At 41.2% G+C, this 15,093-nt stretch overlaps 1 protein-coding gene across 1 annotated transcript in view; it reads left to right on the top strand.

The window, feature by feature from the left end:
- Nucleotides 1-15,093, top strand: part of LOC121280817 (probable voltage-dependent N-type calcium channel subunit alpha-1B) — a 226,806-nt gene that overhangs the window by 192,025 nt on the left and 19,688 nt on the right. The window contains exons 35-38 of the mRNA XM_041193080.1: nt 4,927-5,034; nt 5,915-6,024; nt 8,881-9,011; nt 10,460-10,589. Coding sequence (XP_041049014.1) covers nt 4,927-5,034; nt 5,915-6,024; nt 8,881-9,011; nt 10,460-10,589 — 479 coding nt within the window. The remainder of the gene's footprint in view (nt 1-4,926; nt 5,035-5,914; nt 6,025-8,880; nt 9,012-10,459; nt 10,590-15,093) is intronic.

Raw genomic sequence — 15,093 nt, 5'->3', positions numbered from 1 at the left:
AGACATAGCCACGCATCATTTTACGTGTCAGTGTGCTGGGCTCGCCCCCGCATACCAATGTGAAAATTCTGGACATTTTCTTGCTCTTTTGTGAGAAATGCTAGTATTCATCTGAGCATTGCATACATGTACATCACTATCTCCTGCAACAGATTTTTTTTTATTCATTCATGGGATGTTACAATTGCAAGCAAGGGCAGCATTTATTGCCCACGCCTGAGTGCTCTTGAGAAAATAGTGGTAGGCTGTCATTTTGAACTGCTGCAGTTCATGTGATGAAGGTACACCTCCACTGCTGTTACGGAGGGAGTTCCAGGATTTTGATCCAGTGACAGTGAAGCCACAACAATATATTTCCAAGTCAGGATAGTGTGTGACTTTGAGGACAACTTGTAGGTCATGGTATTTCCATATTCCTGCTGCCATTGTTCTTCTGGATGGTGGACGTCACTGGTTTGGAAAGTGCTGTCTAAGGAGCCTTAATGAGTTGCTGCATTGCATCTTGTTGATGGTGCACACTGCTGCCACTATGTGTCAGTGAATCTGTGAATGTTTAAAGTGATGATGTGGTGCCAGTCAAGCTGGCTGCTTTGGCCTGGATGGCATAGAATTTTTTTTGTTTATTTTTCATGGGATGTGGGCTTCGCTGGCAAGCCCAGCATTTGTTGTCCATCCCCAATTGTCTTTGAACTGAGTGGCTTGCTAAGCCAATTCAGAGGGCAGTTAAGAGTAAACCACATTTCTGTGAATCTGGAGTCACATGTAGGCCAGACCAGATAGGAATGGCAGATTTCCTTCCCTGAAGGACTTAGTGAACCAGATGGGTTTTTATGGCATTCGATGGTAATTTCATGGTCACCATTACTGAGAATAGCTTTCAATTCCAGGTTTTTAAAAAATATAATTTGAATTTAAATTCCACCAGCTGCTATGGCGAGATTTGAAACCATTTCTCCAGAAAAATTTTCTAGACCTCTGGATTACTAGTGATGTTACCACTATGCCACTATCTCCCTGAGAGGCTTGTTGGAGCTACACTCATCCAGGCTAGTGGGGAATATTCCATCACACTTCTGCCTTGTACTTTGTAATTGGTGGATAGGCTTTGGGGAGTCGGGGGTGATTACTTCCCACAGAATTCCCAGCCTCTGACCTGCTCTTGTAGCAGCAGTATTTATATGGCTGGCCCAGTTCAGTTTCTGGTAACCCCCATGATGTTGATGCTGGGGCATTCAGTGATGGTAATGCCATTGAATGCCAAAGAGGGATGTTTAACTTCTCTCTCATTGGAGATAGTCATTGTGTGGCACTTAGAATTTTGCTTGCCACCTATTAGGCCATGTCTGAGGGTTTTCCAGGCCTTGCTGCATGTAGGCATGGACTGCTTCAGTATCTGAGGAGTTACAAATGGGGCTGAACACTGTACAATCATCAGAAAACATCCCACTTCTGACCTTATGATGGAGGGAATGTCATTGATGAAGCAGCTGAAGATGCTCGGATCTAGAACACTACCCTGAAGAACTCCTGCTGAGATGTCTTGGAGCTGAAATGATTGGCCTTTAACAACCACAACCATCTTCCTTTGTATTATGTATGACTGCAACCAGTGGAGAGTTTCCCCCCTGATTTCCATGACGTCATTGTTATTAGGGCTCCCTTTTGCCATATTTGGTCAAATGCTGCCTTGATGCCAAGGGCAGTTACTCTCACATCACCTCTGGAATTCAGCTCTTTTGTCCACATTTGGACCAAGACTGTAATGAGATCTGGAGCTGAATGTTGCACAGTTTGGGTTTTGCCAGGACCAGTGAGCAAATTATTGCTGTGTAAGAGCTGCTTGATAACATTGTCGACAATACCCATTGCTTTCCTGATAATTGAGAGGAGACTGATAGTATGAAAATTGGTCAAATTGGATTTGTACTGATTTTTGTGGGAGGGCATGCCTGGGAAATTTTGCACGTTGCCATGTTGTAGCTGTACTGGAACAGCTTGGAAAGGGGTGCGGCTAGTTCTGGAGTACAAGTCTTCATTCCAGCCAAAGTGTTGTGAGGCTTTTTGAAGGCTCCATTAATCAGGCCAGTAATAAATTCTCTAAGGCTGACTACCTAGAGACATTGAGGATAAATTCACAGTTAAATCTTTCTAAAGTGAAAACTTTGCATTTTGTTGTACATTAATAGGAATATTGAATTGCAAACCTCACAGGACTGAGGAATTCATAGATCTTCCCAATTTCAGGGACTATTGCAGCTGTTTAAGCACTGAGGTCAACTTATTTAGTTTCTTCCTGACAAACTGTTCAAATCCCCCTTACAATGCCACTATATAATATTTCATGAGAAGTATATGGTATCTGAAATCCTTCCAAGGAGCAAGCACAGCTTCCGACAAAGGGCATTACAAAATTAAAATGTCTCAAACTGTCTCTTCATAATTTTGCAGAAAATATTGGGCAGGATTTTGCCCTTGGCGGAGGTGTTCGGCAGGAGCGGGCAGGAAGCCGACCACCGCCCACGGTCGGCACTGCACTGCAATTTTACGTGGGTGGGCCAGTTAAGGCCCGCCCAGCGTGGAACGTGAGCGGCAGCGCTCAGCGCTGCTTGTGTGGGTGGAGGGGGAGGAGGGCGAGCGGGTCTTGCGCATGCGTGAGAAAGAACACTTCAATCCCCCTGGATATGAAGCACTGTTTAAAAAAAACTAATGAATAAAATAAAAATGTCTTAAAGCATGTACCCTCATGTCACGTGAGCGGGGACATGTTTTTAATTCAAGTGCAAAATTGTTATTTTATTTTCATTTACTTTAGAAAACGTGGATGAGGTTTCATAGAAAGTGCAAAGGCTGCTTGGCATTTTCGCCTGTAAATTTGAACTTAATTACCTTTTAATGGCCTTAATATGCCTTTTAATTGTCATCGGGTGTGCTGCCGATTCTAGCGCAGGCCTGCTGAACAAAACATCGCGTGATCACATGCTGATGTCGGGGCACTCGCCCAACGTCAGTGTGTGTCATTTTATGCTTGGCTGGGTCAGGCGTGTGCCCGTCTGCTGAGCTCAATGTTCTGCCCGTTATTTCTTTAGAAAAAACTAACATTCTCAGCATTGCAAAATGAGATTTTCAGCTCGAACATTATCATAGAAGATGAAATTAAGGCAGACATTTACTGAGCATTATATGTAAATAGGCATGAAAAGTTTAAAGCAGAAAGTAAAACAGCTTCTGTGCAGACAGCCTAATGAGAAAGAGTACATTGGAGATACTGGGACTGGCAAGTTACAAGTATTATAGTTCCTAAATAAGTAGTAGCATAAAGACTGTGGACAGGTGAGAAATGGCTATGCATTGGAGATATCTAGTTCCTTTACAGTTATGTCAGGATTATACATCTAAGAATCATATATCTTCATAATTGTGAATGAATCAGTGGAGGATTTTTACATATCCATGATGTCAATTTCTTTGATAGCAGAAGTGGGTAAAGGACTATCTACTTTCTGGCAGTCAGTGAAAGCAAAAGAAATTGCAATCCGGTGATGGAGTCTTGCTGTCCATTGTCCCGCATGGGATCAGAGCAACTAAGTCTAAGTTAGTAAACAAGTAGAAGCGACCAGTCCAAAGTATGCATTTGTGCTGAAACCTGAAGGTGTCCAAACTGATCCCATGGTTTTGGAGCTGTTAATCCAAATGGCTGTCAAGATTTTTTGCTATTTTGCTGAGGTTCATCTCAAAATGTTATCTGCAGTGCCAGGAGATGAAAGAAGTTGGGCATAAGAGAATCATACAGAACAGAAGGAGGCCATTCTGCCTATCATGTGTATGCTGACTCTTTAAAAGAACAATCCCATTGGCTCCACATCCTGGATCTTACTCCAGTGCCCTGAAATTTTCTCCTTTTCAAGTATATATTGAATTCCCATTTGGAAAATTATGGTTGAGTCTGCCTTCACTACCCTTTCAGGTAGCACATTCTGGTTCATGATTTGAGAGGGTAATGTTCTTGATTGAACTATGAGTTGGGGGTTAGATGGGGCAAAGTGGTAGCTGTAAAATGGAATTAAAGCAAGTTCACAAAAATCCAGTAAATAGTTCTTGTTCCTTTTCAGTTCCTGTGTAGACACTTAGCTGTTTTCTAACAGCTTCAGAGAGAAGCTGCTTGAGTACCTGTGATTCACTTGCCAAACCTTTGATGTTAGAATTATGCCTTCCTCATCTGTGTTCTTTTCAGCCACACAAGTTCTTTTTAAGACCAAAAATTGTATCAATATATGTAAACTAAATTCTGTAAATACATCAAATAATCAAGTGGTGCTTTTGATATTTTGTAAATACTAGTGAACTTTATTATCTTGTAGTAATAGCAGGTTATTTAAGCCTTAAGAATTGGCTGGAATGTGGCTGGATATCTTACACTCATTCCTATAATGAGTTTTTTCAAATTGTGTTTTTAGAAGGAGAATATGTCCCTGCTGACCACCAGCAGGGAGTGGAGTTGTACTTCAACACTAATGAGGCATGCCTGCTCTTTCATGATGCTCCAACTCTCTTCCATCATTTGTCTGTATTTCCCTTCTCTGTGTTTATTCTTATTGTGGACATTCAACATTGTAAAGAAGTCCTTTTGATTCCAGGGGCTATCTATTTACCTCACCTAATTTTGCTTCTTTGCGAAGTATGTAGAGTCACAATTTATCTACCATCAGGGTAGATATCTAATGAATGGACAAAAATGTTGGCACAGCATGTTGTTCCACGGTGTTAACCCCAAGGGCTTAGGCCTTTCCAGTTGGCCTTGCACACAAGGTGAACAAAAATACAGCTGCTGTTTATCTGGATGTAGATCTGGGTGGGTGCAGAAAAATAATTTCAATGCATACTGTTGGAGCAACAGCAGTATCTGACTGTGCTTGTCTTCTCCCTTAGGAGGTGCATACCAGCAGCAATGTGATGCAGAGCTTCGGAAGGAAATAACTGCTGTTTGGCCAAATCTATCTCAAAAGATTCTGGATATACTGGTGCCTCCACATAGACGTGAGTACTCTTCCTAAATTAAAAGGACATAAAATGGCATCAGTCACGTTTATTGAATCAATATTTTTATGGCATGATTTTGAGTAATGTATGAGCTAAATCCAAACAAATGAGCTGAAGTACCTGGCATTCCTTCAATTTGAGAGTTGAACTGATACTTTATTACTGAGAACTTGGGTGAAGAGCTTGGGATCTTGTTGTAATTTTTATATAAAGCAAGTATTTATACAGATAAGATCTATCTAGATTATGACAGAGCACATTGGAACTTTAAAAGCAGGTTACAAACATCTGATGCACTTGGAAATAAAAAGCAAACAAAGAAATTGGTAGTGGAAATTAAATGGAATGGTGCAATACTGTTATTAGTACTGCTAATTGTTTTATTGATGCGCTTTCAGTTAGACTTGATAAAACAGGAATACTTCCCATCGTTTGAGAAGAGAAAAAAACTCCGATGTGTATCTTATGCATCTATTTATTGATCTGAAATCAGCAAACATTGGCTTGATTTTTCAGTCCAGAAGGGTTATTATAAATGTCAGAGCAAGCACACTGACGAAGTTGATTTTCACAGAAATCCATCCATGAACTAACATGTCAAGCCATGTGGAATCTTACTCATCCTTTTGCAGGGTATTTTACAGTTAAAGCAACTGTTCACTTGTTTCATTTTGATTTTTTTGATTTATGTGCCTGGTCCAAAATGTTTGCAATAGCTCAATACAGGATAAATAAATAGTTGTAAGAGAAAAGCCCCACTAAGCTCTTTCCTTAAATAATCCCGATTGAGGAGGACAGCCTATTGAGGTTCACTGAATTGAAAGGGGCAATGCTGCAAGAGTGGGGATAGCACTCACATTTTTATTTCTTTCTGCAGCCACAGAGTTGACAGTGGGGAAAGTCTATGCAGCTCTGATGATTTTTGATTACTACAAGCAGAACAAAAGTAAAAGAATACAGCAACAGCAGCCTGGCAGCTTGTCACAGGTAACTAGAAAGACAGAGCCATGAACCAACACGTGATTATTCCCCTGCGGTTTCTAATTTCCATAGTAGAGATAGTTCCCTAAATACCTTCAATGGCATTTAAAAGTACAATGAAACTTTACATACTCTAAAATGTACTGGCTGTTTAACTTCTCTCTCTCTCCTCTATCTCTCATTACATGGTGTTTTGACATTTGTTAACTTCTCACCCCGGTAGCTGTTTAATGAGATCATTACTTTAGTCCTATGGGGATAGATTTGGTAATAATTATTCCATCACAACTACTTCAGCAATAAAATTTGGTCGGTCACCATGCAATTCCCATTATTGTTCAGTTTCTCCTATCACTGAACAATGTTTATGATGTCTTAACTGCTCAAACTCGACCACTTCAGACTACCCTGCATTGATTACTGCAGCAATGTAACATGTCTACTTCAAACCCTTTCTTAGAAGAAATCTGTAACATATAGGTTGCCTATGTGTGCCAGTGTATGTATGTATATCTGTGTATGTGTGTTACTCTCCTCCTACATTGGGACAGCTTTTATTTTCACGAGAGGAGGGAACTTATTGAGGGCAATTTCCATCATCATTTGAGCTGTAACTTGGCAGATTGGATTGCCCACCCATTGTAAAACCCCCCTGACTTTCATCTCACTGAATTCAATGCATTGAAAATCAGGCAGGTCGTACAATAAGCGGTCGACCTGTGCTGCCAGGTAACCACCCAGGCAGCAAAGTTTAAATGGCACCACTGTACTGAAACTGGGGAATAAGCAAGTGACAGGGCTGGAGTAGTCCATGATACATATATTCTGGATGGAGTGCATTGTGGAGCCAGTTGGCTTTTATCACTTGAGATGTTCTTTTCTTATTTTGTTCTTGTATCCTAAAGTAAAAGAGAATTGCCTTCCTTTATTTTTGAGGTAAATTTTGAACAATTAAAAGGTTTGTGTTTTTGAAGGAGATGTAAGAGAGGTAAGAAGCCTGGAGGTTGCTGCTGCTTCTATATACAGGGCCGAATTTTTGTCTGGCTGTGAAAGTGTGTTTCTGTTTGCAAAAAAAAACTTAGAATTTTTTCACCATGATCTCAGTGAAGTCGGAGAGCGTTTGTGGGTGCAGTTTGCGAATTGTGAAATGGCCCAATTAATATTTCGCGACCCATAGTGAAAATTCAGCCTGCAATCTCCATTCAGTGTTTACCATGAAATATATTTTTTAAATTTTTCATTCTGTATTTGTCTCCATTCATTTTTGACTCTCCTGCCAGTTACCATTCTACTGCCAATAGAGGTACTGGATGGCTAGCTCCAAGGACTCTGTCATTGGGCAGAGGTGGAGAAAAGACTATATCAGACGCTATTTTCTAAAATTAATAACATTTGCACACTTTTTCCATTGGGAAAAGGGGCCTGCCTGACTATGGAGGCCTGAACATGTGCTGATAACAAAGCTGAAGAATCACGTTTCCCTCACTGGATGATCAGGAAACAAAATGTGCACTGCAGCCATTAGACCACTAGGGGAAACAAAGCTCCCTTCCAGGAGATCACTAGAGACTTGATCCTTATCATAAGAACTGTAAAATACACTAACCTATCCCATCGTTAAAACAAATGAAATTTTCATATTTTCTTATTTATCAGTAAAAGGCAGGTGTTAAGTAAAACTACAATCCTTAGTTTAGCTTAGGAAAATCTGTAAATCCATTTTATTTGTTCCCATCCCATCTGTACACTGCCTGGCCTCGCATTTGTATAGTTGCAGGTTTGTCCAGTGCTGACTGCTGCTTTTGCTGTGTAAAGTGGACTGCTGAGTGGGTCATCTCCCGACTGGAAGGAAGAGTTGATGTGTGTTTAGTGAGTGAATGTGCCAAAGAGACAACTAAACGCAGGCTAAGAGTAGCCATGTGTATGCTGTTTGTACTCACCTTGGAAGTAGCATAAATGATATAACTGCAATGTGGAGTGAATTTGTACTTGTTTATTTCTCCATTTAGAACTATTGTCATTGCCTTGCTACAATAACCTATTGCTTCAATGCAAGCATGCGTATATTACCCCCTCATCATTTATATCCCTCTCTTTCATGCTCAAATTCTCCACATTTTCTTTGTATGCCATTTTGTGCTGCCTGAGATCTTGTCCCTCCAATTTCATTTCACCATCCCTCCTCTCTCTCTCAATAGCTTGAACCAGGCCTCTGCTGTCCTTTGCACTTTTCCTCATCTGTTGAGCTGCTTCCTCCCAGACTACCTTATCTCTCCTGACTGCCAATAGTCAACATGATGAAACTGAGGCCTGATATTGAGTACCAGGTCACATGGTTGCCATTACTATCAACAGGCCTGTTTTACTCCTGTTTAGACTCAAAGACAGATATTTGCCTAAAATGAACTAAAGCTTTCTCTTAAAGTTAATTTTTTCCTTCAAATTTTTTGATATGAAAACCCCATAATTAAGCACAGGGGAAAATAAATTGCAAAGCACTGATTCCCTTAAAAATAGTTCACCAAATGACACTGACCAGATAATTCATTTTCTGTTATGTAATCGGATGTCATTCTGTGGTGCAATTTTTCAGTAAATTACCAATTGCCATCCCCCTTTCTGTATCTGAGGTTGAAGGGCTTAAAGAAAGCCCAGAAGGAGAGTTAACACTGTATGGCATTTGCAGTACTTTGTCGTACGGCCATGTACATTTCCATGCAATTGGAATTATCCAGCAGTGGGGTCCACCAACGAATCAGTCTCCTCAGATTTTTGCCTTTGATTTTGCTTGTACCTTTCTTTTTGGTTTGCATCCATAAGTCCCTTTCATTCCAGACCTGCACTGTATTATATTTCACACAGACTCGAACATCGTTCTTTCAGCGCATGGTGGGAGCTTTGACACCCACGCAAGAAGAGCCCCCCTCACTTAACAACACAAAGTCCATCTCTCACCCAGTAAGCAAGAATGCACTCAACAATGGTGGCAACATGTAAGTATTTGAAATTTCTATTCAATGTCTTGAAGTATCACAGACTTGCTCAATAAGTCCTAAGCCACAAGGGAAGGCCAGGGATCCATGGATTCAATAGAGGACTGGATATTTTGGGGAGATTGATGGATATGGTGAGATGGTGCTAGATGGATCTACCCAGAAGAGTGGACCATATTGGGCCAAATGGCTACCTTCCTTCATTTAACAGTCATCCTATTTTTAACTAATTTGGCTGAGTTTCCCAGGCTGGGGAAAACCAGCCGCTGAAAGGGCTGAATCCTTAAGTTAATTGCCCTTACAGCAATGCTTGTGGGTGAGGAGGAGCGGAAGTGTTTCCTCCACAATCAATGAGCTGCCTCCCTTCTTTCCCCCCACCCCAAGAAATCAGTTTGCCCCTTCATGGCCAACATACGAATTCCAGCCCCCCCATCCCCCCTCCCCCTCACCCTCACCCCTTCCCCCTTCCTCACTGGCCCTCACAATCTCTCTCACTTTCTCAATATACCTGCCTGATCTTGTAGGCTTTGGCCTTGTGAAGTAGGTTTCCTGTCCAAAAGAGGTCCAGCCTGTCAAGCAGGCTGCTGTGGCCATGGACCCAACAGAAAAAGAATTATAAGAGCCCTGCAGTTGAAAACTAACAGGATATTTGGGAAAACTGTTCTTCTGGATTTCCAGACCTCACAACAGCGCCCTCACATGGAACTCGTCTCCAGGCAGATATCTCCAGCTGACATTGCCCAGCAGTATTAATCATTCTTTTAAGAGTAATGTTTTTGGCTTTTGGCTCCTTTCATGTTGGATGTCGAATACTTTCACATTAATCTACTTTGATGCTCAATTTTCAAAATTTGAAATTTGTTGATGGACATTAGTTGAAAGGCCTCACTGATATTCAAGATATCTGTGTCTTCATGTCAAATGTTAATCCTTTTACCAATCATGACTGGATGTCATAAACCACATGAAAACAATTCATTGCATTCCTTGCGCACCATGATATTGCAGAGAAATTGATGACAGGTCTTTTTAAGCAATTTTGAGGACATTATGTAGTCAATCGCTATATATTTTTATTGCAATATCACCATATATTTAAATTTGTATATGTTGTTCAAATACTGAATACCCTTTCACAGCCAAACCTAATGCTGCTTGTTTCCATTCTGATTCTAAACAGCTGATTATTAACATACCTCCTCTATCTGATTGTGACAATTACATTTTTCTTGATAGAGAATATATACTCTATCCTCATTGCATTACCCTTCATCAGGGTCGGGTATTTTAAATGTCTGCGAATTGTACACAATAGTGTATGTGTCCCTAAGATAAAGCAAACGCATCACAAAAATGCCTGGGGATTAGTCCCCAGTCAGGTTAAAACAGCATGATTTTTTATTAAAAATGTGGGCTGTACTGTAGTAATTACATTTTCTATCATTTAGCTTGTACCAAGGTGGACTCAAAGAATCCTCACCCTGGTTGCGGGCCCAGGAGGCTTTTAATGAGGCTAACCTGCGAATGCCTGAACGTAGTCAGGCAGACGAAACTCCAGTTACCCAAAGCAGCCCTCAGGTATGAAATTAATATTTAACATGCGAAATAATTGTGTAGTGCATTTAATAATTCCCATTGACAAAAGTGAGTGAATGTGGCTGACATTGAATCTAAAGCTCATATTTGCTTCCTGTTATATTTGATTCTGTAAGATGCATCTTGTTTATATGATGAATGTGACTGGATAATAATATGCAATGTTTTGCGAAGCTAATAGGGAAGAGGCCTGCATTGTTAAGTAATGGAGATTGAAAATGGTCTGTTGGCATTTACTGTATCAACATACTGCACTATGGAATGTAGGCTATAAGGTGTATCTCTAGAGAACATCCATTCATCATGATTTTGCACCCCCTCCACAACACAGCCAACCACGCCCCCGCCAAGCCAACTGCTCCCCCCACCCCCGACCCCTGAAAGGACATACTCCCAAAGATGTGCCTTCAAAACTTAGATTCTGTGTCTTTTTACATAGACCTGGTCTGAATTCCATATCTTCCATGCTCAATGAGCACCTAAAAACCTTAAAATGGCACCAGGTTGAATGCCAGAGAACCCCACCCACAGAAAATTGATAACAAAACATGGCTTTATACAACATGAGCTGGGACATGTCACTGAATTTTAATTTAAAAAAATATTTAATTTATAAAGCCCTCGTGAAACCTCATCCCACCTGTGGATGAGGTTTCATAATAAACGCAAAGGCCGCCTGGCTTCCTTGCTTGCCCGCCAAACTGAAGGTTGGACAGGCAGCTCAGTTAATTATCTTAACTGGAATTTCAATGGCCTTAATAGGCCTTTTACAGTTCAGCGGGCGCACAGCTGATTCCGCTGCGCGTCCACTGAACTGAGGATCTGAATGACGCGCGGTGACATCAGGACTCACACCGAACGTCACTGTGCATCATTTTATGCGGACAGAAGATTCTGGCCCTGGAAATGTTAGTGCTGCTTTTCTGGTGTGATGTACACAGGCACTTTCCATGTTTGACACAGGGAACAAATCATTTTCTGTCCATTTGAAGAACAGCTATTCATTTATAGCACACATTAGTTATGTTAACTATTTGGAGATAGCAAAACCAAATTCTGGTGGGAGGAGGAAGGACTGAAGGTACAACTAATGATGTACCCTAAACTTTTTCAACATGATAGTTTGGGAAAATCTCTCTATTTGTCATTTACTTAAAGATTTGCCTTGTTCCTTCCAAAGTTAGTCTACCTTTCACGGCCAAAATCTTCTGGTTATGAATATTGTTTTATTTTTGACCTGAAAAAGTGCAGATTTGTTCCCAGCTGATTTCAGGAAGGAAAGATCTATTGATAAAGAAAGCTTGGCAAAACAACATAATTGCCTCATTAACATCATTAAGTCACTTGTGCTGCTAAGACATCTTTATCCTCATTTACAAATCCATGCATGCTCTTCTTTACTCTGAAACGTCTTTCTATATTTTTTGGGGCTGTCCAATTCTGCATTCGCATTCTCACTATACCATCATTGGTAGACCCTTCAGCCATTGCACTTCTGTTGTCCATGATTCTCTTCTTTATCGTCTCCCCATTTGCAAAAGGAAGGAAAGGGAATTTGTACCTGACCTGATCTACATCTGACTCCAGCCTCACATGACCTAATAGACTCTTTGTTGAAGCAAGAGCAAATTAAGCTCTTTTTCACTACCCCTATTTCTAAGCTACTACTCCTGTGAAGCACCTTGATATAAGGTGTTAATTAAGCATGGTGTGATGTTGTCCTCTGCTCTCAGCTACTTTCTTGGGGAGATGATGAAATAATGGTAATGTCACTAGACTAGTAATCCAGTGGTCCAGGCTAATGCAGCAGGTGGAATTTTAACTCAATTAATAAATCTGGAATATAAAGCTAATCTCAAAATGGTGGCCTTGAAACTATCATCAATTGTTGTCAAAGACCCATCTGGTTCACTAATGTCCTTTAGGAAAGAAAATCTGCCAGTTTTACTCAGTCTGACCTACATGTGACTCCAGACCCACATCAATGTGGTTAATTCTGCAGTGTTCAGTTCAAGGGCAATTAGGGATGGGCAGCAAATGCTGCCTTTTCTAGTGACATCCAAATCTCATGAAAGAATAAAGAAATGTTTGACCCTATCCAAATATCGTAAGTTATGTGGCTGCATCTGTAAATATTTCCAAAACATTTTGCCATAAAACTTAAAATGCAGTCAGCCTTTTAAATCTTTCATCAGCACCGGACTTATGTATGCTTGCTGCTAACTCCAGTTAGAATCAACACTGGATATTTTAAGTTTGAAAGCATTTGTTATTAATAAAAAATATGCATCCACTGCACCTTCTTCGCCAGCAGAAAATCAGCCTGCCAATAAATAGCTGAGCTTTTAAACCGATACTAGATATGGCACATGGATTGATAAATAGGCATTTTGGCACCATTAAAACAATACCATGAATCATGATGTTCACAGTCCAGATTGGAAAATTACTGTGGGGATGACAGTTTTTGTATGAAATTTTGCAACTGGTCCAAGGCGGGTACCCAGTACAATTGTCTCTGAAACAGGGCCTTTCACATATCTTGGTATTTTACATTTTCTGAACAAAAAGAATGTGAATTCACTTGAAAATAGTCTAAGTGGTCAGAGAAGAAATAAAATACCTTAGATAAAGACAGAAAATGTTGGAAATACACAGGGGATCAGGGAGCATCTGTGGAGAAACAGAACTAACATTTCAGGTCAAGGACCTTTCATCAGAACTAGGAAAAGTTGGAGATGTAATAGGTGTTAATTGGAGTTACAGCCTCCTGCAATGCTCCAATGAAGTGTAATGCAAGCTTGAGGAGTACCACCTCATCTTTCACTAAGGCACTTCACAGCCTTCTAGACTCAACATTAAGTTCAACAATTTCAGACCGTAACCTCGACCCGTTCAGAGCCAGAACCCAGAACCTTTCATAATGTTATGGAGATCATGTGACTATACAAACGAATCAGCCCTAAGCGTGGGTAATCTTAGGGGAGGAGTTTTCTAGCCTTGGTCTTGGTACAAGCATGTAGCTTCATCAAGAGCTCTGTAAATAAAGTTTACTGTTTCTTACAAGAAGCCTGCTCAAAATTCCAAGTTTATTACACAGAGACAAAACCTATCTTTCTTTTCTTGCCCCAACTCCAAAGAAACAAAATATGTACCTGGAGGACGTGTGCTGCTGTCTGAAAGCAAAAGCAAGAGAGGAAAAAAAGCAGAAACATGCAAAAAAACCCAAAATAAGGGTCCAGCCCTTCAGTTTCTAGATCATCGGAGACCAGCCTTACCTTTCAATATGTGCTTTGGGGCATGTGGGAGTCCTGACACAAAGTGTCCATTGGAATTGCCCAGGAAGTTTGAACTTCTGATGAGCAATTTTCCCTGCTCCCCTGGGATCCTCCCAAAAAGTCTCCAGCTCTGAGTGAGAGTTGGAGCCTTTGGACAGTTCCAACTTACTTACCTGGATAGTTACCCAGGAAATGTAGGTCAGTTGGAACTGTCCAAAGGTCTGGGCCCTTATTTTGTTTTAGTTGTTTTTGCATGTTTCTGCTTTTTTTCTCTCTTGCTTTTGCTTTCATATAGCATCACATCTACTCCAGGCACATATTTTGTTTCTTTGGTGATGGGGCAAGAAAAGAAAGATTCATTTTGTCACGATATAATAAACTTGGGGCAGAATTTTCTGCTTGCTGGGCGGGCGGGCCTGACCCAATCTCCAGCGGGTGGGGGAAGCCGATCCCCACCGGAGAAGCGGGCTCTGCCGCCATTTTACATGGGCGGGCCAATTAAGGCCCGCACAGTGTGACATCCGGCTTCCTGTGCGGGCGGGCAGGGTGGGGGGGGGGGGGGGGGGGGGGTGGATTCCCCAAATGCGAGAGTGTGCTCTTTCACGTGTGCACATGAAAGAGTGCACATCTCCCTGAAGCTAAGTGCTGCCTCAGGGAGATCGCTGGCAGCTTTAAAAATATTAGAAATAGAAAAAAAACATCCTTAACATGTCCCCCTCATGTCACATGAGATGGGACATGTTCATTAATTACAGTAAAACTTTAATAAACTTTTTAAATCCCTGCATGAAACCTCATCCTGCTGGTGGATGAGGTTTCATGTTTTCTCCATTTGCCGCCGAGGCTCCTGGCCTGCCCACCAACCTTAATGTTGGACGGGCAGGTCCTTTAATTGTTTAAATGAACCTGTCAATGGCCTCAATTGGCCATTAATAGGTCAGCGGGCACATAGCTGATTTAGCTGTGCCCCCGCCTTCCTGAAAATTTAAAAGGGGTGGGATGACATCAGGGGTTCCCCCCGACATCATCCCACGTCATTTTACACATTGGCGAGCGGGCCCCGCCGACAGCAAAATTCAGCCCTTGAAGTACCAGGCAGGCTTTTTGTAAGAAACAGTAAACTTTATTTATGGGCTCCTGATGAGGTAACATGCTTGTACCAAGACCAAGGCTATAAAACTCCACCCTTAAGATTACCCACACTTAGG

Source organism: Carcharodon carcharias, chromosome 8 (genome assembly GCF_017639515.1).
Source record: "Carcharodon carcharias isolate sCarCar2 chromosome 8, sCarCar2.pri, whole genome shotgun sequence".
In the NCBI taxonomy this organism is placed as follows: Eukaryota; Metazoa; Chordata; class Chondrichthyes; order Lamniformes; family Lamnidae; genus Carcharodon; species Carcharodon carcharias.
The sequence above is the reverse complement of the archived record's forward strand: the minus strand, read 5'-3'. Positions and strand labels throughout refer to the sequence as shown.